At 44.7% G+C, this 21,613-nt stretch overlaps 1 protein-coding gene across 3 annotated transcripts; it reads left to right on the top strand.

Moving 5' to 3' along the window:
* The first annotated feature begins 3,015 nt into the window (after window positions 1–3,015).
* rundc3b (RUN domain containing 3b) lies at window positions 3,016–21,393 on the top strand. Of its 3 annotated transcripts, none has more exons than XM_046303468.1 (11): window positions 3,016–3,620; window positions 14,967–15,082; window positions 15,220–15,353; window positions 15,747–15,832; window positions 15,954–16,043; window positions 16,131–16,211; window positions 16,340–16,520; window positions 16,882–17,039; window positions 18,846–18,992; window positions 19,234–19,337; window positions 19,426–21,393. In XM_046303468.1, the coding sequence occupies exons 1-11, from the start codon at window positions 3,526–3,528 to the stop codon at window positions 19,569–19,571; spliced, it is 1,338 nt and encodes a 445-aa protein (XP_046159424.1). In that variant the 5' UTR covers window positions 3,016–3,525; the 3' UTR covers window positions 19,572–21,393. The 3 variants fall into 3 exon arrangements, 2 of the variants coding, with proteins under 2 accessions (XP_046159424.1, XP_046159423.1); XR_006832255.1 differs by lacking the exon at window positions 18,846–18,992 and having other exon boundaries at window positions 3,181–3,620; window positions 19,426–20,831; window positions 20,896–21,380; XM_046303467.1 differs by lacking the exon at window positions 18,846–18,992 and having other exon boundaries at window positions 3,181–3,620; window positions 19,426–21,380.
* The last annotated feature ends 220 nt before the right edge of the window (window positions 21,394–21,613 follow it).

Genomic DNA, 21,613 nt, shown 5'->3' with positions numbered 1-21,613 from the left:
CTTAGTGCTGCTTTTGATACCATCGATCACCACATTCTTTTGGAGAGATTGGAAACCCAAATTGGTCTACACATGTTCTGGCCTGGTTTAGATCTTATCTGTCGGAAAGATATCAGTTTGTCTCTGTGAATGGTTTGTCCTCTGACAAATCAACTGTAAATTTTGGTGTTCCTCAAGGTTCCGTTTTAGGACCACTATTGTTTTCAATATACATTTTACCTCTTGGGGATGTTATTCGAAAACATAATGTTAACTTTCACTGCTATGCAGATGACACACAGCTGTACATTTCAATGAAACATGGTGAAGCCCCAAAATTGCCCTCGCTAGAAGCATGTGTTTCAGACATAAGGAAGTGGATGGCTGCAAACTTTCTACTATTAAACTCGGACAAAACAGAGATGCTTGTTCTAGGTCCCAAGAAACAAAGATATCTTCTGTTGAATCTGACAATTAATCTTAATGGTTGTACAGTCGTCTCAAATAAAACTGTGAAGGACCTCGGCGTTACTCTGGACCCTGATCTCTCTTTTGAAGAACATATCAAGACCATTTCGAAGACAGCTTTTTTCCATCTACGTAATATTGCAAAAATCAGAAACTTTCTGTCCAAAAATGATGCAGAAAAATTAATCCATGCTTTTGTCACTTCTAGGTTAGACTACTGCAATGCTCTACTTTCCGGCTACCTGGATAAAGCACTAAATAAACTTTAGTTAGTGCTAAGTACGGCTGCTAGAATCCTGACTAGAACCAAAAAATTTGATCATATTACTCCATTGCTAGCCTCTCTACACTGGCTTCCTGTCAAAGCAAGGGCTGATTTCAAGGTTTTACTGCTAACCTACAAAGCATTACATGGGCTTGCTCCTACCTATCTCTCTGATTTGGTCCTGCCGTACATACCTACACGTACGCTACGGTCACAAGACGCAGGCCTCCTAATTGTCCCTAGAATTTCTAAGCAAACAGCTGGAGGCAGGGCTTTCTCCTATAGAGCTCCATTTTTATGGAACGGTCTGCCTACCCATGTCAGAAACGCAAACTCGGTCTCAACCTTTAAGTCTTTACTGAAGACTCATCTCTTCAGTGAGTCATATGATTGAGTGTAGTCTGGCCCAGGAGTGGGAAGGTGAATGGAAAGGCTCTGGAGCAACGAACCACCCTTGCTGTCTCTGCCTGGCCGGTTCCCCTCTTTCCACTGGGATTATCTGCCTCTAACCCTATTACAGGGGCTGAGTCACTGGCTTACTGGGGCTCTCTCATGCCGTCCCTGCAGGGGGTGCGTCACCTGAGTGGGTTGATTCACTGTTGTGGTCATCCTGTCTGGGTTGGCACCCCCCCCCCCCTTGGGTTGTGCCGTGGCGGAGATCTTTGGGGCTATACTCACTCTTGTCTCAGGATGGTAAGTTGGTGGTTGAAGATATCCCTCTAGTGGTGTGGGGGCTGTGCTTTGGCAAAGTGGGTGGGGTTATATCCTTCCTGTTTGGCCCTGTCCGGGGGTGTCCTCGGATGGGGCCACAGTGTCTCCTGACCCCTCCTGTCTCAGCCTCCAGTATTTATGCTGCAGTAGTTTGTGTCGGGGGCTAGGTTCAGTTTGTTATATCTGGAGTACTTCTCCTGTCCTATTCGGTGTCCTGTGTGAATCTAAGTGTGCGTTCTCTAATTCTCTCCTTCTTTCTTTCTCTCTCTCGGAGGACCTGAGCCCTGGGACCATGCCCCAGGACTACCTGACATGATGACTCTTTGCTGTCCCCAGTCCGCCTGGCCGTGCTGCTGCTCCAGTTTCAACTGCTCTGCCTTACTATTGTTTGACCATGCTGGTCATTTATGAACGTTTGAACATCTTGGCCATGTTCTGTTATGATCTCCGCCTGGCGCAGCCAGGGGAGGACTGGCCACCCCACATATGCTCTCTCTAATTCTCTCTTTCTTTCTCTCTCTCGGAGGACCTGAGCCCTAGCACCGTGCCCCAGGACTACCTGACATGATGACTGACTGTGTTCGCTCTCTCCACTGGCTTCCAGTTGAAGCTCGCATCCGCTACAAGACCATGGTGCTTGCCTACGGAGCTGTGAGGGGAACGGCACCTCAGTACCTCCAGGCTCTGATCAGGCCCTACACCCAAACAAGGGCACTGCGTTCATCCACCTCTGGCCTGCTCGCCTCCCTACAACTGAGGAAGTACAGTTCCCGCTCAGCCCAGTCAAAACTGTTCGCTGCTCTGGCCCCCCAATGGTGGAACAAACTCCCTCATGACGCCAGGACAGCGGAGTCAATCACCACCTTCCGGAGACACCTGAAACCCCACCTCTTTAAGGAATACCTAGGATAGGATAAAGTAATCCTTCTCACCCCCCCCTTAAAAGATTTAGATGCACTATTGTAAAGTGGCTGCTCCACTGGATGTCATAAGGTGAACGCACCAATTTGTAAGTCGCTCTGGATAAGAGCGTCTGCTAAATGACTTAAATGTAAATGTAAATGTATGACTCCTTGCTGTCCCTGGTCCACCTGACTGTGCTGCTGCTCCAGTTTCAACTGTTCTGCCTTGTTATTATTCGACCATGCTGGTCATTTATGAACATTTGAACATCTTGGCCATGTTCTGTTATAATCTCCACCCTGCACAGCCAGAAGAGGACTGGCCACCCCACATAGCCTGGTTCCTCTCTAGGTTTCTTCCTAGGTTTTGGCCTTTCTAGGGAGATTTTCCTAGCCACCGTGCTTATACACCTGCATTGCTTGCTGTTGGGGTTTTAGGCTGGGTTTCTGTACAGCACTTTGAGATATCAGCTGATGTACAAGGGCTATATAAATACATTTGATTTGATTAATGGCGCTGCCCATGTTGATATAACCTTTTGGCTACGAGTCTTCTTTCATTCTCTATGAAATAATAGGCAACGGCCTGTACAGGAAGTAGCCAAACCCTCTCTTGTTTCAGCTAGCCTGGGTGCCAGTCTATTTCTACTCTCTTGTGAACTCTAAATGCCATAACTCCTTATTGAATTGGCATACCAAGTGTTGGTTTAACAATAACAGCATTGGAGTTGACATGCGCACAAACCAATCTGGGACCAGGGTATGTTTGGTGTGAAACATTTTCATTAAACCTTTTAGATGGGTGCTGATGTAGGAGAGAAAGTTATTTTTTGTACTATTGGGGATGCACACATAGAAAGTCTCTTCGTCTCCCAAGACCATCGAGGTTACCATCGGTAGCCTAATTCGCTCTAAACAGGAATTTAAACCGCTCAGACTTCCCGGTACTTGGTTTGGGCGTTTTAGCACAACCCCGTGACTGTTTCTCTCCCAAATCACTGGGTGATTTCTGTTCATCCATCCACCTCCTTCTTGCCCTATACGTTGACTTTCAACAAACGAGCGAGCGTGCTGGAGTGACGCGGATAGAGCCCGCGGGCGGTGGCGTGCACTGTTGAACCCAACCTGCTGATTTAAAAGAAACAGGGAGAGCAAATACTGCGCACCTACGTAGCGGAGATAAGACTAACTGTGGCGAGGATGGCGTCTCGTAGCCTGGGGCTGCATGTAGCTCGCAAACAGGACGCTGCCAGAATCGGAGCTGTGGAGAGGAGGAATCTACTGACTGTCTGCAGGTAAAATAATGCTCGGCTTGTGTTAATTTACTAATTGGTGAGATGATAAGTGACCGCATTCTCACGCGACTGGTGATTGTGTGTGGATGCTGTTGAAGACCGTAGGGTAATTGGTGGTATAGGCTATATTTCTAAATAGCGCACATAACCGACCATCCTTTGTCTTGCTTCAGTTGCATTGCGTTTACATTACAGTATTGATGGTGTTATATCGACATGTACTGTAGCCTATAAATCAAAATCAAAATCAAATCAAATTTATTTATATAGCCCTTCGTACATCAGCTGATATCTCAAAGTGCTGTACAGAAACCCAGCCTAAAACCCCAAACAGCAAACAATGCAGGTGTAAAAGCACGGTGGCTAGGAAAAACTCCCTAGAAAGGCCAAAACCTAGGAAGAAACCTAGAGAGGAACCGGGCTATGTGGGGTGGCCAGTCCTCTTCTGGCTGTGCCGGGTAGAGATTATAACAGAACATGACCAAGATGTTCAAATGTTCATAAATGACCAGCATGGTCAAATAATAATAAGGCAGAACAGTTGAAACTGGAGCAGCAGCACAGTCAGGTGGACTGGGGACAGCAAGGAGCCATCATGTCAGGTAGTCCTGGGGCACGGTCCTAGGGCTCAGGTCCTCCGAGAGAGAGAAAGAAAGAGAGAATTAGAGAGAGCATATGTGGGGTGGCCAGTCCTCTTCTGGCTGTGCCGGGTGGAGATTATAACAGAACGTGGCCAAGATGTTCAAATGTTCATAAATGACCAGCATGGTCATATATAACGCCACACTAGTTCATTAGGGTTCTCCAATGGTCCCACACGCACGCGCCACCACCACCACCTATGAGCCTTAATCATTAATGGAATCACAGTTACCTTCATTAATTAATTAGGTGCCCAACTCAATACCGGTATAGTCTATACATTTTACATGAACGAAGACAATTAAACACACACAGAATTGGCACGGAACTGTGCAATGTGTGATTCTCTTAAATTATTCATCTGAAGTATCATGCTCTTCGAACAGTACAAATAATAATAGTTTGGTTGGTGCTTATATTTGTCCTATTTCACACATGTAAGTGTGTATTATACGAAAGTGTGTGTGTTCGTCATAGTGATGTCGTTCTCTGTGGATAACGTCATGCTGTTGAACGCCCTATCAAGTATAGCTCAATCAGACCCAGCCGTATGCCCCCTGTGGTTCTAGTGAAGAGAGATTGGATAGATGAGATATGATACATACTCTCACTCAATCAGTAGCCACGTGAGCCCCTTTTTGCTGCTCCCACACATGACTACTGGTGCATCACCATTAAAGATCACTGCTATCAGAAAGCAGGGAGTGGGCATTGTATTCGCATGTCCCCAGGGCTGCGGTTTATTTTCATGGCGAGGTGGTGTATCTCATCTCCAAGACATGGTTGGTGACAGGTGAGGAAACTACAACCGAAGATTTATCAGGCTTTGTTTTCCCTTTCTGGAGTGGCTTTTCACAACCTCATTGTCAGTTTTCTCTAGGAATGTCAGTTTTCTAAAACATTGAATGTGCAGTTCTTGTAATATTATTTAGTTGGTTTGGTGAACTATGCTCACGTGGTGAGTAACCTTGCCTGATTCCCGAGACTCATGTTAGCTCACTAAGCTTATGCCTAGGCTTTCTCAGTGAGCTAAATCGATAGCTTGGGACTATAAGGTTCTATCTACATTTTGTCCAGATTGAGTTATTGACAGCCTTGTTCTGTTCAATGTTCTCTACCTATATAGTACCCTAAATAACCCAATTCATGTTAAGTGCAACAGAATACAAGATAAACAGCGCTGACACCTTTCAAACCAATGAGGGGTTGGAACTTTAAAGCCAATTATCTCAGAATCATCATTTTGCAGATAGAACCTTATCGTCCCAATCTCTCAAACTCTTAGTTGATGTATGCAGAGCACTTGGGTTCAATATACGTTAGTTTATAGTGAGCAACTGCTCTAGTCTTAACCATCGCTTTGGGTCATCAGGACCGACTGCCTGAACCAATGATCTGAATAATGAAAATATACATCCTGTGGAATGAGTTCAGATCCAATCAAACACTGCTGCAGAACATGAATAGATACAGTTGATTGGTTTCATTGATCTAATATGCAGACAAGGCTGTGAAGTTCCTCTGTGTCCTCATCACTAAGGAATTATCATGGTCCACAGACACCAATACAGTCGTGAAGAAGGCATGGCAATGCCCCCCCCCCAGGAGTCTGAAATGATTCGTCATGGGATCTCCGATCCACAAAGTACTACAGCTGCAGCATTGAGAGTATCTTAACTGAATGCATCACCACTTGGTGTGGCAACTGCTTGACGTCCAACCGGAAGGCGCTAGGTTAGTGCATAAGGCCCAGTTCATCCCTGGGGCTGAGCTCTCTGCCCTCCAGACCCTCTATACCAGGCAGTGTCTGAGGAAGGCCTTAAAATGGTCATACTCCAGCCACCTAAGTCATAGACTGTTCTCTCTGCTAACGCATGGCAAGTGGTACCGAATCACCAAGTCTGTAACCAACAGAACCCTGAACAGCTTCTGACTGCTAAATAGTTGGTCTGAACTTGATGAGGATTCAGTGGTACACAGGGTAGACGGGCACTCTTAAGTTCTCCTGAGACCTCTGAGCACCTGTCTACATGCCATCAGATCTATGTGTGCCTAAATGCCTTAGAAGTGGAGGAGTAGGCCACTAAAAGCATCTGGTGATGCATGCGGTGTTTATTCTCTCTCTGTCTCTTTTCTGCCCCTCTCTCGGTCTCCTCTCCCTCGCCTCTGAATTTAATTTCAATTAAGGGGCTTTATTGGCCTGGGAAACATGTATGTTTACATTGCCAAAGCAAGTGAAGTAGATGATAAACAAAAGTGAAATGAACAATAAAAATGAACAGGAAATATTACACTCACAGGAGTTCCAAAAGAATAAAGACATTTCAAATGACATTGTCTATATACAGTGTCGTAACGATGTGCAAATAGTTGAAGTACAAAAGGGAAAATAAATATGGGTTGTATTTACAATGGTGTTTGTTCTTCACTGGTTGCCCTTTTTCTTTTGGCATCGGGTCACAAATCTTGCTGCTGTGATGGCACACTGTGGTATTTCACTAAGTAGGTATGGGAGTTTATCAACATTGGGTTTGTTTTTTGAATTCTTTGGATCTGTGTAATCTGAGGGAATTGTGTCTCTATGGTCAAACATTTGGCAGGAGGTTAGGAAGAGCAGCGTAGTTTCCACATTTTGTGGGCAGTGTGTGCATAGCATGTCTTCTCTTGAGAGCCATGTCTGTCTACGGTGGCCTTTCTCAATAGCAAGGCAATGCTCACTGAGTCTGTACATAGTCAAAGATTTGCTTTAAGTTTGGGTCGGTCACAGTGGTCAGGTATTCTGCCACTGTGTACTCTCTGTTTAGGGCCAAATAGCATTCTAGTAGGCTCTGTTTTTTTATGTTAATTATTTCCAATGTGTCAAGTAATTATCTCTTTGTTTTCTCATGATTTGGTTGGGTCTAATTGTGTTGCTGTCCTGGGGCTTTGTGGTGTGTTTGTAAACAGAGCCCCAGGACCAGCTTGCTTAGGGGACTCTTCTCCAGGTTCATCGCTCTGTAGGTGATGGCTTTGTTATGGAAGGTTTGGGAATCGCTTCATTTTAGGTGGTTGTAAAATTTTACGTCTCTTCTGGATTTTGATCATTAGCGGGTATCGGCCTAGTTCGGCTGTGCATGCATTATTTGGTGTTTTACGTTGTACACTGAGGAAATATTTGCCGAATTCTGCATGCAGAGTCTCAATTTGGTGTTTATCCCATTTTGTGAGTTATTGGCTGGTGAGCAAACCCAAGACCTCACAACCATAAAGAGCAATGGGTTCTATAACTGATACAAGTATTTATAGCCTAGATCCTAATTGGTATGTTGAATTTTGTGTTCCTTTTGATGGTATAGAAGGCACTTCTACGTGTGTGCGCACACACCGTTGAAGTCAGAAGTTTACATACTTAGGTTGGAGTCATTAGCTTGTTTTTCAACAACTCTACACATTTCTTGATAACGAACTATAGTTTTGGCAAGTCTGTTAGAACATCTACTTTGCATGACACAAGTAATTTTTCCAATTTTCTTTTAACAGATTATTTCACTGCATCACAATTCCAGTTGGTCAGAAGTTTACATACACTAAGTTGACTACCTTTAAACAGCTTGGAAACTTCCAGAAAATGATGTCATGGCTTTAGAAGCTTCTAATAGGCTAATTGACATAATTTGAGTCTATTGGAGGTGTACCTGTGGATGTATTTCAAGACCTACCTTCAAATTCAGTGCATCTTTGCTTGACATCAAAAGAAATCAGCCAAGAAAAAAAATTGTAGACCTCCGCAAGTCAGGTTCATCCTTGGGAAAAGTTTCCAAATTCCTGGAGGTACCACATTCATCTGTACAAACAATAGTACACAAGTATAAACACCATGGGACCATGCAGCCGTCATAACGCTCAGGAAGGAGACGTGTTCTGTCTCCTAGAGATGAACGTACTTTGGTGCGAAAAGTGAAAATCAATCGCAGAACAACAGCAAAAGATCTTGTGAAGATTCTGGAGGAAACTGGTACAAAAGTATCTATATCCACAGTAAAAACGAGTCCTCTATCGATACAACCTGAAAGTCCGCTCAGCAAGGAAGAAGCCACTGCTTCAAAACTGGCATTAAAAAAAACCGAGACAAAGATGGTACTTTTTGGAGAAATGTCCTCTGGTCTGATGAAACAAAAATAGAATTGTTTGGCCATAATCAAATCAAATTAATTTATATAGCCTTTCGTACATCAGCTGATATCTCAAAGTGCTGTACAGAAACCCAGCCTAAAACTCCAAACAGCAAGCAATGCAGGTGTAGAAGCACGGTGGCTAGGAAAAACTACCTAGAAAGGCCAAAACCTAGGAAGAAACCTAGAGAGGAACCAGGCTGTGGGGTGGCCAGTCCTCTTCTGGCTGTGCCGAGTGGAGATTACAACAGAACATGGCCAGGATGTTCATAAATGACCAGCATGGTCCAATAATAAGGCAGAATAGTTGAAACTGGAGCAGCAGCACGGCCAGGTGGACTGGGGACAGCAAGGAGTCATCATGTCAGGTAGTCCTGAGGCATGGTCCTAGGGCTCAGGTCCTCCGAGAGAAAGAGAGAATTAGAGAGAGCACACTTAAATTCACACAGGACACCGAATAGGACAGGAAGTATTCCAGATATAACAAACTGACCCTAGCCCCCCGACACATAAACTACTGGAGGCTGAGACAGGAGGGGTCAGGAGACACTGTGGCCCCATCCAATGACACCCCCGGACCGGGCCATACAGGAAGGATATAACCCCACCCACTTTGCCAAAGCACAGCCCCCACACCACTAGAGGGATATCTTCTAGTGGTGTAGTAGAGTTCCGGCGCCGACAGATATGGCCGCCTCTCTTCGCGTTCCTAGGAAACTATGCATTTAAAAAAAAAATTGTGTTATTTCTTACATTGGTACCCCAGGTAATCTTAGGTTTCATTACATACAGTCGAGAAGAACTACTGAATATAAGAGCAGAGTCAACTCACCATCAGTACGACCAAGAATATGACTTTCGCGAAGCGGATCCTGTGTTGATGCCTTTCACCAAGGACAACGGAATGGATCCCAACCGGCGACCCCAAAAAACGACTTCGTAAAAGGGGGAAACGAAGCGGTCTTCTGGTCAGACTCTGGAGACGGGCAAATCATGCACCACTCCCTAGCATTATTCTTGCCAATGTCCAGTCTCTTGACAACCAGGTTGATGAAATCCGAGCAAGGGTAGCATTCCAGAGGGACATCAGAGACTGTAACGTTCTTTACTTCACGGAAACATGGCTCACTGAAGAGACTGGTGCAGCCAGCTGGTTTCTCCACGCATCGCGCCGACAGAAACGAACATCTTTCTGGTAAGAAGAGGGGCAGGGGCGTATGCTTCAGGGTTAATGAGACGTGTTGTGGCCACAACAACATACAGGAACTCAAGTTCTTCCGTTCACCTGATTTTAGAATTCCTCACAATCAAATGTCGACCGCATTATCTAGCAAGGGAATTCTCTTCGATTATAATCACAGCCGTATATATCCCCCCCCCCAAGCAGACACATCGATGGCTCTGAACAAACTTTATTTGACTCTTTGCAAACTGGAATCCATATCCTGATGCTGCATTCATTCAAGCTGGGGATTTTAACAAGGCTAATCTGAAAACAAGACTCCCTAAATTGTATCAGCATATCGATTGCACAACCAGGGCTGGAAAAACCTTGGACCATTGCTATTCTAACTTCCGCGACGCATATAAGGCCCTGCCCCGCTCTCCTTTTGGAAAAGCTGACCACGACTCCATTTTGTTGATCCCTGCCTACAGACAGAAACTAAAACAAGAAGCTCCCGCTCCTGAGGTCTGTTCAACACTGGTCCGACCAAGCTGATTCCACACTCTAAGATCGCTTCCATCACGTGGACTGGGATATGTTTCGTATTGCATCAAACAACAACATTGACGAATACGCTGATTCGGTGAGCGAGTTCATTAGAACGTGTGTTGATGTCGTTCCCATAGCAACGATTAAAACATTCCAAAACCAGAAACCGTGGATTGATGGCAGCATTTGTGTGAAACTGAAAGCGCAAACCACTTCTTTTAATCAGGGCAAGGTGACCGGAAACATGACCGAATACAAACAGTGTAGCTATTCCCTCCAAGGCAATCAAACAAGCTAAGCGTCAGTATAGAGACAAAGTAGAGTCTCAATTCAACGGCTCAGACACGAGGTATGTGGCAGGGTCTACAGTCAATCACGGATTACAAAAAGAAAACCAGCCCCGTCACGGACCAGGATGTCTTGCTCCCAGGCAGACTAAATAACTTTTTTTTCCCGCTTTGAGGACAATTGTGCCACGGACACAGCCCGCAACCAAAACATGCGGACTCTCCTTCACTGCAGCCGATGTGAGGAAAACATTTAAACGTGTCAAGGCTGCAGGCCCAGACGGCATCCCCAGCCGCGCCCTCAGAGCATGCACAGACCAGCTGGCTGGTGTGTTTACGGACATATTCAATCAATCCCTATCCCAGTCTGTTCCCACATGCTTCAAGAGGGCCACCATTGTTCCTGTTCCCAAGAAAGCTAAGGTAACTGAGCTAAACGACTACCGCCCCGTAGCACTCACTTCCGTCATCATGAAGTGCTTTGAGAGACTAGTCAAGGACCATATCACCTCCACTCTACCTGACACCCTAGACCCACTCCAATTTGCTTACCGCCCAAATAGGTCCACAGACGATGCAATCTCAACCACACTGCCCTAACCCATCTGGACAAGAGGAATACCTATGAGAATGCTGTTCATCGACTACAGCTCAGCATTTAACGCCATAGTACCCTCAACTCGTCATCAAGCTCGAGACCCTGCGTCTCGACACTGCCCTGTGCAACTGGGTACTGGACTTCCTGACGGGCCGCCCCCAGGTGGCGAGGGTAGGTAACAATATCTCCACCCCGCGGATCCTCAACACTGGGGCCCCACAAGGGTGCGTTCTGAGCCCTCTCCTGTACTCCCTGTTCACCCACGACTGCGTGGCCACGCACGCCTCCCAACTCAATCATCAAGTTTGAGGATGACACAACAGTGGTAGGCTTGATTACCAACAACGACAAGACTGCCTACAGGGAGGAGGTGGGGGCCCTGTGAGTGTGGTGTCAGGAAAATAACCTCACACTCAACGTCAACAAAACTAAGGAGATGATCGTGGACTTCAGGAAACAGCAGAGGGAACACCCCACATCGATGGAACAGTAGTGGAGAGGGTACTAAGTTCCTCGGCATACACATCACAGCCAAACTGAATTGGTCCACCCACACAGACAGCATCGTGAAGAAGGCGCAGCAGCGCCTCTTCAACCTCAAGAGGTTGAAGAAATTCTGCTTGTCACCCAAACCACTCACAAACTTCTAAAGATGCACAATCGAGAGCATCCTGTCGGGCTGTATCTCCGCCTGGTACGGCAACTGCTCCGCCCACAACCGTAAGGCTCTCCAGAGGGTAGTGAGGTCTGCACAACGCATCACCGGGGGCAAACTACCTGCCCTCCAGGACACCTACACCACCCGACGTCACAGGAAGGCCATAAAGATCATCAAGGACAACAACCACCCGAGCCACTGCCTGTTCACCCCGCTATCATCCAGAAGGCGAGGTCAGTACAGGTGCATCAAAGCTGGGACCGAGAGACTGAAAAGCAGCTTCTGTCTCAAGGCCATCAGACTGTTAAACAGCCACCACTAACATTGAGTGGCTGCTGCCAACACACTGACTCAACTCCAGCAACTTTAATAATGGGAATTGATGGGAAAGATGTAAAATATATCACTTAAACAATGCTACCTAATATAATGTTTACATACCCTACATTATTCATCTCATATGTATACGTATATACTGTACTCTATCATCTACTGTATCTTTATGTAATACATGTATCACTAGCCACTAACTATGCCACTTTGTTTACATACTCATCTCATACGTATATACTGTACTCAATACCATCTACTGTATCTTGCCTATGCCGCTCTGTACCATCACTCATTCATATATCCTTATGTACATATTCTTTATCCCCTTGCGTCTATAAGGTAGTAGTTTTGGAATTGTTAGCTAGATTACTTGTTGGTTATTACTGCATTGTCGGAACTAGAAGCACAAGCATTTCGCTATACTCGCATTAACATCTGCTAACCATTTGATTTTCAACCACCAACTTACCATCCTGAGACAAGGCTGAGTATAGCCCACAAAGATCTCTGCCACGGCACAACTCAAGGGGGGTGATGCCAACCCAGACAGGATGATCACATCAGTGACTCAACCCACTCAGGTGATGCACCCCTCCCAGGGACGGTATGAGAGAGCCCCAGTAAGCCAGTGACTCAGCCCCTGTAATAGGGTTAGAGGCAGAGAATCCCAGTGGCAGAGAATCCCATAATGACCATCGTTGTGTTTGGAGGTTAAAGGGGGAGGCTTGCAAACCGAAGAACACCATCCCAACTGTGAAGCGCGGGGGTGGCAGCATCATGTTGTGGGGGTGCTTTGCTGCAGGAGGGACTGGTGCAGTTCACAAAATACATTTACATTTAAGTCATTTAGCAGACGCTCTTATCCAGAGCGACTTACAAATTGGAAATAGATGTCATTATGAGGAAGGAAAATTCTGTGGATATATTGAAGCAACATCCTCAAGCTCAGTTGGTAGAGCATATATGGGTTCATTCCCCGGGACCACCCATACGTAGAATGTATGCACACATGACTGTAAGTCGCTTTGGATAAAAGCGTCTGCTAAATGGCATATATTATTATATTATTATATTACTATCAGTCAGGAAGTTAAGGCTTGGTCACAAATGGGTCTTCAAAATGGACAATGACCCCAAGCATACCCGGGCGGCAGGGTAGCCTAGTGGTTAGAACTTTGGACTAGTAAACCGAAAGGTTGCAAGTTCAAATCCCCGAGCTGACAAGGTACAAAATCTGTCGTTCTGCCCTTGAACAGGCAGTTAACCCACTGTTCCTAGGCTGTCATTGAAAATAATAATTTGTTCTTAACTGACTTGCCTAGTAAAATAAAGTTTTTTTTTTTTTTAAATGAAGAAAGTTGTGGCAAAATGGCTTAAGGACAACAAAGTCAAGGTATTGGAGTGGCCATCACAAAGCCCTGACCTCATCCTATAGAACATCTCTGGGCAGACCTGAAAAAGCGTGTGCGGAGCAAGTAGGCCCACACACCTGACTCGGATACACCAGCTCTGTCAGGAGGAATGGGCTGAATTTCACCCAACTTATTGTGGGAAGCTTGTGGAAGGCTACCTGACACGTTTGACCCAAGTTAAACAATTTAAAGGCAATGCTACCAAATACTAATTGAGTGTGTGTAATCTTCTGACGCACTGGGAATGCGATGAAATAAATCATTCTCAACTATTAATCTGACATTTCACATTCTTAAAATAAAGTGGTGATCCTGAGTCAGGTAATTTTTACTATGATTAAATGTCAGGAATTGTGAAAGCCAAATACATTTAAACTCTTAAGGTGCATGTAAACTTCCGACTTCAACGGTATATATCTTGAGAGACTGGGTTGAGGTCCGTGATGAAGTAGTCTAGGGATGAGCTATAGTTGTACCTACGGTGGGAGTCCCCTTGAAGCCTACCATTGACTATGTACATGCCATACTCCGTGTGCAACAGAGCTGCAGGAGTTGTGACCTGTTTTTGTTGTCGTAGTTGTGCCTAGGGGGGCATATGGGGGAGGGAATTTTATCTTTATTTAACTAGGCAAGTCAGTTGTGAAATTCTTATTTACAATGATGGCCTATCTCAGCCAAACTCGGACGATGCTGGACCAAATAATGTGCCGCCCTATGGGACTACCAATCACGGATTCGAACCAGGTACTGCAGTGACGCCTCTTGCAGTGTCTTTGACCACTATGCCACTCGGGAATGCTGTTCCCTCCAGGTAGGTATTTGTCCCCCTGTGTGCTGAGGTGACCGGTTCTGGCATTTAGGTCGCCACAGACTAGTACATGTCCCTTTCCCTGGAAGTGATAGCTTCTACAACATGCAGGGGCAAATATGTCTTCATTAAAGTATGGGGATTCTAGTGGGGTAAATTCGGTATGTCTTCCTCTCTCTGTGTATGTAATGGAAAAAACTGAAACCTTAATGCCTGTCCTGTTTAGAGGAAGCTTTATCTGCCTAGTCACCCCACTGCCACTTAACCTGCTACTGTGTGTCTGCAGTACAAGAACCACAGCACAGATGACTGTTGCATCTCTGTCTGATCAACATGGAAATGAGGCCATTGAAGACTACTGCGATGCATCCTTGTACTCCAGAATCAACGCACAGTCATTTCCTGTGTTTGCTTCATTCCATTAAATCTCCTTGGTGCTTAATAACCTAGACACTAGTTAGAGTATCTCTGGTCAGGAGCCCTATCGTTGTTGTCATGCCCCACAGTCTGACCTCCGTGCAATCTACCTATATGCTTATAACAGTGATTTAAACATAAAAAAGATGAATTTGTATACGTCAACGTTCCACTGATAGTGTGCAGTAGAGAGATTGTTTCATAAAGCCTGTAAATAATCTGTTCAGTCAGATCTCCTCTCCTAGAGTCACATTTAACAGCATGTCAGAAATGCGCTGATCCGGTTGGAACCCAGTGCAGACTCCGTTAACTGTGTGTGTGTGCAGGTTTTCAGTGAAGACGTTGCTTGACCGCTCCTGTTTAGACACGATAGACGACTCCTCTCCGGAGTTCACCAACTTCGTCTCCATCCTGGAACAGATCCTCAGTCACAAACTCAAAGGTAGAGTAACACACCACCACATGCTAAAAGCCTGTCCCATCTGGACCACTGCAGGGTTGCTGGGTATAGGAGTCAATATGCCACCTATAAATGTAGCTCTCTCTCTCTCTCTTCCATCTCCCCCTCCCTCCTCCCAGGTCAGACTACGTGGTTTGGTTATGAGACTCATCGTAGTTTCTGGGATTATGTGAAAGCAGCCTGCAGTAAAGTCTCTCCCAACTGCATCCACAGCATTGAGAGCATGGAGAATGTCCGCTCTTCCAGAGCTAAGGTGTGTGTGTCTGCACGAGAGAGAGGTTGCTGGTTACACTGGAAAGCCTTGAGCCATGGACCTTAATGATAACAATATTCCCACGGATCTAAAACATAGACAGCCTTTTCTGCTGGATGAAATTACACACAGAACAAAAGACAGCTTTGTTCAGAAGCTTTAAACAATGAATACTGTAGTGTTGTCCAAGAGTAGTGTTGTCCAAGAGAACACCACAGCGCCAGCACACACACACACACATGCATGCACACTTGCGTGCAGGTGCATAAACTCAATCAGCTGACTGTGGCTAAGTAGGAAGGGCAGCATGTATTTGTATTATAATGATGTCTGTTTTAAAGCGCTACTATGCCGGTCTGATGTATAAAACTAAAGAACTGTGTGTGTCCACAGGGTCGGGCGTGGATCAGGCTGGTGCTGATGGAGAAGAGGCTGTCTGAGTACATCTCCGCCGCCCTGAGGGACTTCAAAACCACCAGGTCTTTCTCTCTGGCACACACACACACACACACAATGGCAATACAACACACCAGACTGAGTTGAGTATTGGGTTTAGGTGTTCTGAGGATGGATCTAGTGTGTGTTTTCTATGTTGTGTAGGAGATGGTATGAGGATGGGGCCATCATGCTAGGTGAGGAGGCGGGGCTGCTAGCAGATACACTCATCGGTCTCAACACCATTGACTTCAGGTACCTGTATATTATTTATAGTGTTGCTGAGTCAGAGCTCAGGTTATACAGTAAAGGACTCAATTAGTGTTTTCCTCTGGTGGTTAGCTTCTGTCTGAAAGGGGAGGGGCTGAATGGAAGCTGCCCAGCGGTGATTGACTATACGCCTTATCTGAAGTCGTTTCAGAGGTATGTGGGAGTCAGTCTTTTAGTCCTTTACCTGCTATTATGTACCCTTCCCCCTGTATGTGCCCTATAAGTTGAACTCCTACCCCCTCTGTAGTACCCTCTGAAGTGTGCCCTTTCCCCCTGTGTAGAGAGAACAGCATCAGCAGTGATGAGGAGGAGTTGAGGACCCTGGGGAGCAGCGGCAGCGAGAACACTACCCCTGAAAAGATGGCCGCCAGCTCTGCGGAGGCCATCTTAACCGAGCAGAGCAGCTGGGTCTGCAGGTGTAAACGACTTGAGCAGAAATACCGCATGGCACTGGAACAAAAGGTACAGTCTCAGTGTGTGTGTGTATTGTACGCGTGTGTGCTGCAGAACACTATTGCACTATAGAATGCAGGTGTATTTGTGCATGAGACACTGCGACTGTAAGGAATAATTGGAAAGTTAGAAATCAAAATGTCAGGCTAACTGTCAGTGTTCTGTTGAAGAAATGTGCTCTCTTGAGGAAATGGAAACGCACACAGCTTGATATCATTCATTCCATCCTCACCAGAGTACAAATCTACAGAGTACAAAATAGTTCCTCCTTTAACAAAACAAATCTTCCCTTTAACTGTTTTGCTACTGAAAAAAATATAATAATGCAACAACTCGTGTGTGTGTGTGTGTGTGTGTGTGTGTGCGCCAGTGTTATCTGGAAGAGATGGTTCGTCTGAGAGAGGCCCAGCTGTCTCAAGTGATTCCTCAGAACAAAGCTCTTCAGCAGAGACTAACAGACACACACCTCTCACACACACTGGAGAAGGAACAACTAGAATACATCGTAATGGAGCTCCAGGACCAACTGTGAGTTTGTGTATCTGTGAGTGGGTGGAATGACCAGCTGTGAGTGACATTTTAAACACAGTGAGAGGGCCAGGGAATGCAGGAGTAGTGCACACAGCTATGTCTTACTATACTTGTGAGGACTTCTTGGGGACCAACAACCTTAACACCTAAACCTAATTCTATCCCTAAACCTAACCACTAACCCTAATTCTAACCTTAACCCTAAGACTAAAATAGTTATTTTGACAAGTGAGGACCTGCAAAATGTCCCCACTTTTCTGAGGACTTATACTTACAGGTATAGTAAAGTGTGTGAGACGCAAGGTTGTTATTAGTTTTAAGCTTGTTTGAAGTTCAGTTAGTTTTCTGATCCACTTGTCCTTTTTAACTTAGTTTATTTTATGAAGAAAAATAATAATAATTTTGTTTTAGTGTTAAGGACAGAGGAGCCTATGCCACTATGGGCCAGTAATACATAAGGTGATGGGTCAGGTCATAGGTTAACCTCTATGTGATCGGTGCCCCCCCCTCATCAAGATGATGTAGATACACCATGTACACAGTAGTAGTGAGTCAATTTCCACAACTATGAGCGTGAGGCTTAACTTCTCCTCTGTTTTGGTCCCGTAGCTACCATGTTGCATCGTGCAAATCTCAATGGCCGTGTTAGAGAGGATCACTTTTGTCAAGCCTTTCAAAGTGTGTTGCATTGTGGGAGAAAAAAATGGTCTGACTTGCGCCTACATATCAACTGCTTGAACATTATGAAAATGTGATCAAAGGTCATTGACTGCAAGTTTCTGCTCTTCACCAACTTAATTCTGCAGCCATCGCCTGTATTGTGGGAAGCTCTATTGCCAACCAATCATCAGGGTTGTTTTGTTTGACCCACACAAACCTGACCAAAGACATGACTGAAACGGGAACCAATTTGCTGCGCTTTATGTATACAGTGGGTATAATATAAATAAATGTGCTATTTGAGCATTTATCACTAATTGATTGTACTCTATTATACTATGATTTCAGTTTGAGTGTGATATGGGGAATATATGTTTTATTTAGACATTATAAAGAAAACATTTTATAAACGATGGCAACACTGCCATGTTGATCTGAGCCTTGCTGTTGTAAAACCACATGACTTTCAGCTGTCACAGATGCATCTCCCCTGACTTCACTCCTTGACTTTTGCCTGCAGTCGGTTGCTTTCGGCCTTACCACTCAAACGCCCCCAATATCTGCAGTGCTGCTCATGGCGCCGTCATCTTGCTGAACCTACATTTAAATATTAATGTGGCCTGCCAGATTCAGAAGCTTGATAATTCTATTTGAGTTCATTTTGGAATCAAAGATAATAGTTAGTATAGTTTTTCAAACATTTGTTAATTTTATTTCAGTTTATTTTTTTTCATAATTAGTTTGTTTACTGTATTAATCTTTGTGTGATGACTTTGCCTGGGTGAATCATCAGAGGAGATGGTTGGGTGGAGGCTAGTTTCACTGGAGTCTCTAAATTAATGGTGTGATCAATTTGATCTCTTCCTTTCCACCCTCAATATCAATATTTTAATTTGGGTTGTGATAATTTCCTTAGCTTTCCAAATGCTGGGGTTGAAATTTCAGTCCTCTCAAACCAACAATCAGTCAGAGGGTATGGATTTACAGACACAACATAGGGAGGTAAAGGTAGAGAGAAGGTGAGGAGAGATTACAGAGACTGGGGTATGTAGCATATTTTGGGACAGAATTTTCCAGGAACACTGAGTAGCTAGGGTCTTGACAATAGAGGTTTGTCTTCGTGTATATTTCATCCTGCTCAAGGACAGTGCTGAAGAACCATAACTTGAGGTCCAGACAAGAACTGACCGCACATCTGACCAATCAGTGGCCTTCACCCGGTGCCATGGATACCAATGCTGTTGCCTTGGATACCATGATGTACAGGAATAGGGTGGGGCAGTGGGAGGAGTATGGGATAAACCGGGATAAATTCCTATTCCACAACGTCCTCACTTACACACCATAGTATGGTTTTATACGGTCCACCCAAATGTGGTGACAGTTTATTTATATATATATATATACTGTACCTGTGAAGTTCTGTGAAAAACAATATGAATTTTAACATTCCAAATGGTTATTCCAATGTAGCCATCACACTACATAGATGCATCCAGAGAGTCCACTCTAATGTCTCTGTGTTCTACAGGAAGAATTTCCAGAGTCTAGAGCAGCTGTCCCAGACCTCTCTGGAGCCCTCACACACACTCAACCTGGACACTAGACCAGCCAGCTCACACTGGCACCACCATGGTGTGTGTGTGCATTTCTGTGCTCTCCCCCACTACCAATAAATAATAGTCATTTTCTACATGTGTTAACCCCCTCTTCTGCTCCCTAGGGAAGGAGGACACCCCCTCTCTGATAGGTCTGTGTGGGTCTCTGCAGTCAGTAACCAGCAATAAGTCCCTGGCCAGCCTGAAGTCCAGTGAGTGTCTAGCCAGCCCCACCACAGAGATGACCAGTCCTGACCTCACCCCGTCCTAGAACCAGAGACCAAGCACATGGTTTGGAGAAAGAGAGCCAGATTTGGACCCTGGAATTGGAACTCAGCCTTTTTGAATTGAAGAAGGAACTCATGGCTCAAAGCATGGGAGCCACAGTCAATCATTTGGAATTTACAACCCGGACTGACCCTGGAACCAGCTCTTCAGTAGTCAGTCCTTCAATGTAAGCGCAGAGCCGTTGGAAAAACCAGGACTGTATTGACCAGGACCGACCTCATGTTTATTTATTTGTTTGTTGTATATCTGCACTGATGGGAAAACAACTACATAGTTGAAAGCCAGTTCCGGGTAGGTATACTGTTGTCACCTATATTATGTGTTCAGATCACTGCAGACCAAGGAGAACGCCACTTGACACTATTGGGATGCAGACCTTTTGTGTCACTTAAAGGACCCCTCATGATGTAAACATGCTCCGCATCCTAGAGATCGACAACTTGAGGAATTGCTTTCTTTAGGATTTATTTGGGGATGGGTAAGGAGTGTTAGGGTTTGTTTCTCAAGTGTTAAAGCCTGTAGACTAGTGGTTCTGTTCATGCCTCATCAACTTGCAGGTGTTGTTGTCCTGTTACCCTGGCAACTTAAGTGAGCTCTACTATAGATGGCCATGGTGGGTCAGTCTCAGCGGCCAAAAAAATACACCTCAAAGAACGGACATATTTAGGTATTGTATTCCTGCCAGAGGACTGGACTATCCTCATTATTTATAAGTCTTTAATGTAATCATGCTTCCATGTTGGAAGGGCCTTGAAATATCTAGAGGAGAACAGTGTTGCTTTTATGTCTTCTGTTTCTACAGTCAATCCTCTGGTACCTGACTTGTAGCCATAATCATATTATTGAATGTATCTTATAAACTATCAAAATAAAGTCTCACTCCATATATAAACTCCCAGTAATTTATTGGAAGAAGTCAGTGATGTCAACGTTAGTAAATACCCAATAAATTACTTGAGGTTTAAATATGGAGTGTGACTTTATTTTGCTAGTTTATTTGCCATTAGTCAGCACCTACACAAACACACTTTTCTGGGAGTGCACCAGTGAATGCTTTATTTGTATGTATCTCAACCACAATCTGTTTTGGATTTAACCGCACAGTATTATGTTATCTTTATGCGTCATAAAGGGTTTGTGTTCTCAGGAAATGTTTCCTGTCCAACAGGGTTAGTTTGAACCGTTTGTTTAGGTTGAACATGATGGTCTGTATTGGTTTCATGTTCTGTCTGACTGCTTTGAGGTTTATTTTGGTCAGAGGGATGTGGGGAAAGTGTTCAGGGTGTGTTCTGTCTGACTGCTTTGAGATTTATTTTGTCAGAGGGATGTGGGGAAAGTGTTCAGGGTGTGTTCTGTCTGACTGCTTTGAGATTTATTTTGGTCAGAGGGATGTGGGGAAAGTGTTCAGGGTGTGTTCTGTCTGACTGCTTTGAGATTTATTTTGGTCAGAGGGATGTGGGGAAAGTGTTCAGGGTGTGTTCTGTCTGACTGCTTTGAGATTTATTTTGGTCAGAGGGATGTGGGGAAAGTGTTCAGGGTGTGTTCTGTCTGACTGCTTTGAGATTTATTTTGGTCAGAGGGATGTGGGGAAAGTGTTCAGGGTGTGTTCTGTCTCTCTCTCTCTCTCTCACACACACACACAGACACAGTTAATTGTATTGCGATATTGCACATTGATTTATTAATTTGATTTATTTATTTTCTCCTGTTATTTTGAATAAACTACTGTACTAAACATATTTAGTTGTTTGAATTATATTCCGTACCAATGTTTAGTACAGTATGGTCATTCCCCATGTATACACATAAATCTCCATGTTTTACCCCTACCATGCCCCTAGTGTTAGAGCGGGATGTAACGGTTAACCCAGCAGGCCCTGGTCCAAAATAAAGTCCCTGACCGTAACATTAAACTGGTGTTTAATGACCTGTTCTGTCACCACAGGACTCAAATTAAGCACAGTAAATCACAACTTACTCCAGCTACTGAGGAGTAGGAGGCAGCTCCAGCAACACAGATACTTA

The sequence above is a fragment of the Oncorhynchus gorbuscha genome, linkage group LG15 (genome assembly GCF_021184085.1).
Source record: "Oncorhynchus gorbuscha isolate QuinsamMale2020 ecotype Even-year linkage group LG15, OgorEven_v1.0, whole genome shotgun sequence".
Classification (NCBI taxonomy): Eukaryota; Metazoa; Chordata; class Actinopteri; order Salmoniformes; family Salmonidae; genus Oncorhynchus; species Oncorhynchus gorbuscha.
The sequence above is the reverse complement of the archived record's forward strand: the minus strand, read 5'-3'. Positions and strand labels throughout refer to the sequence as shown.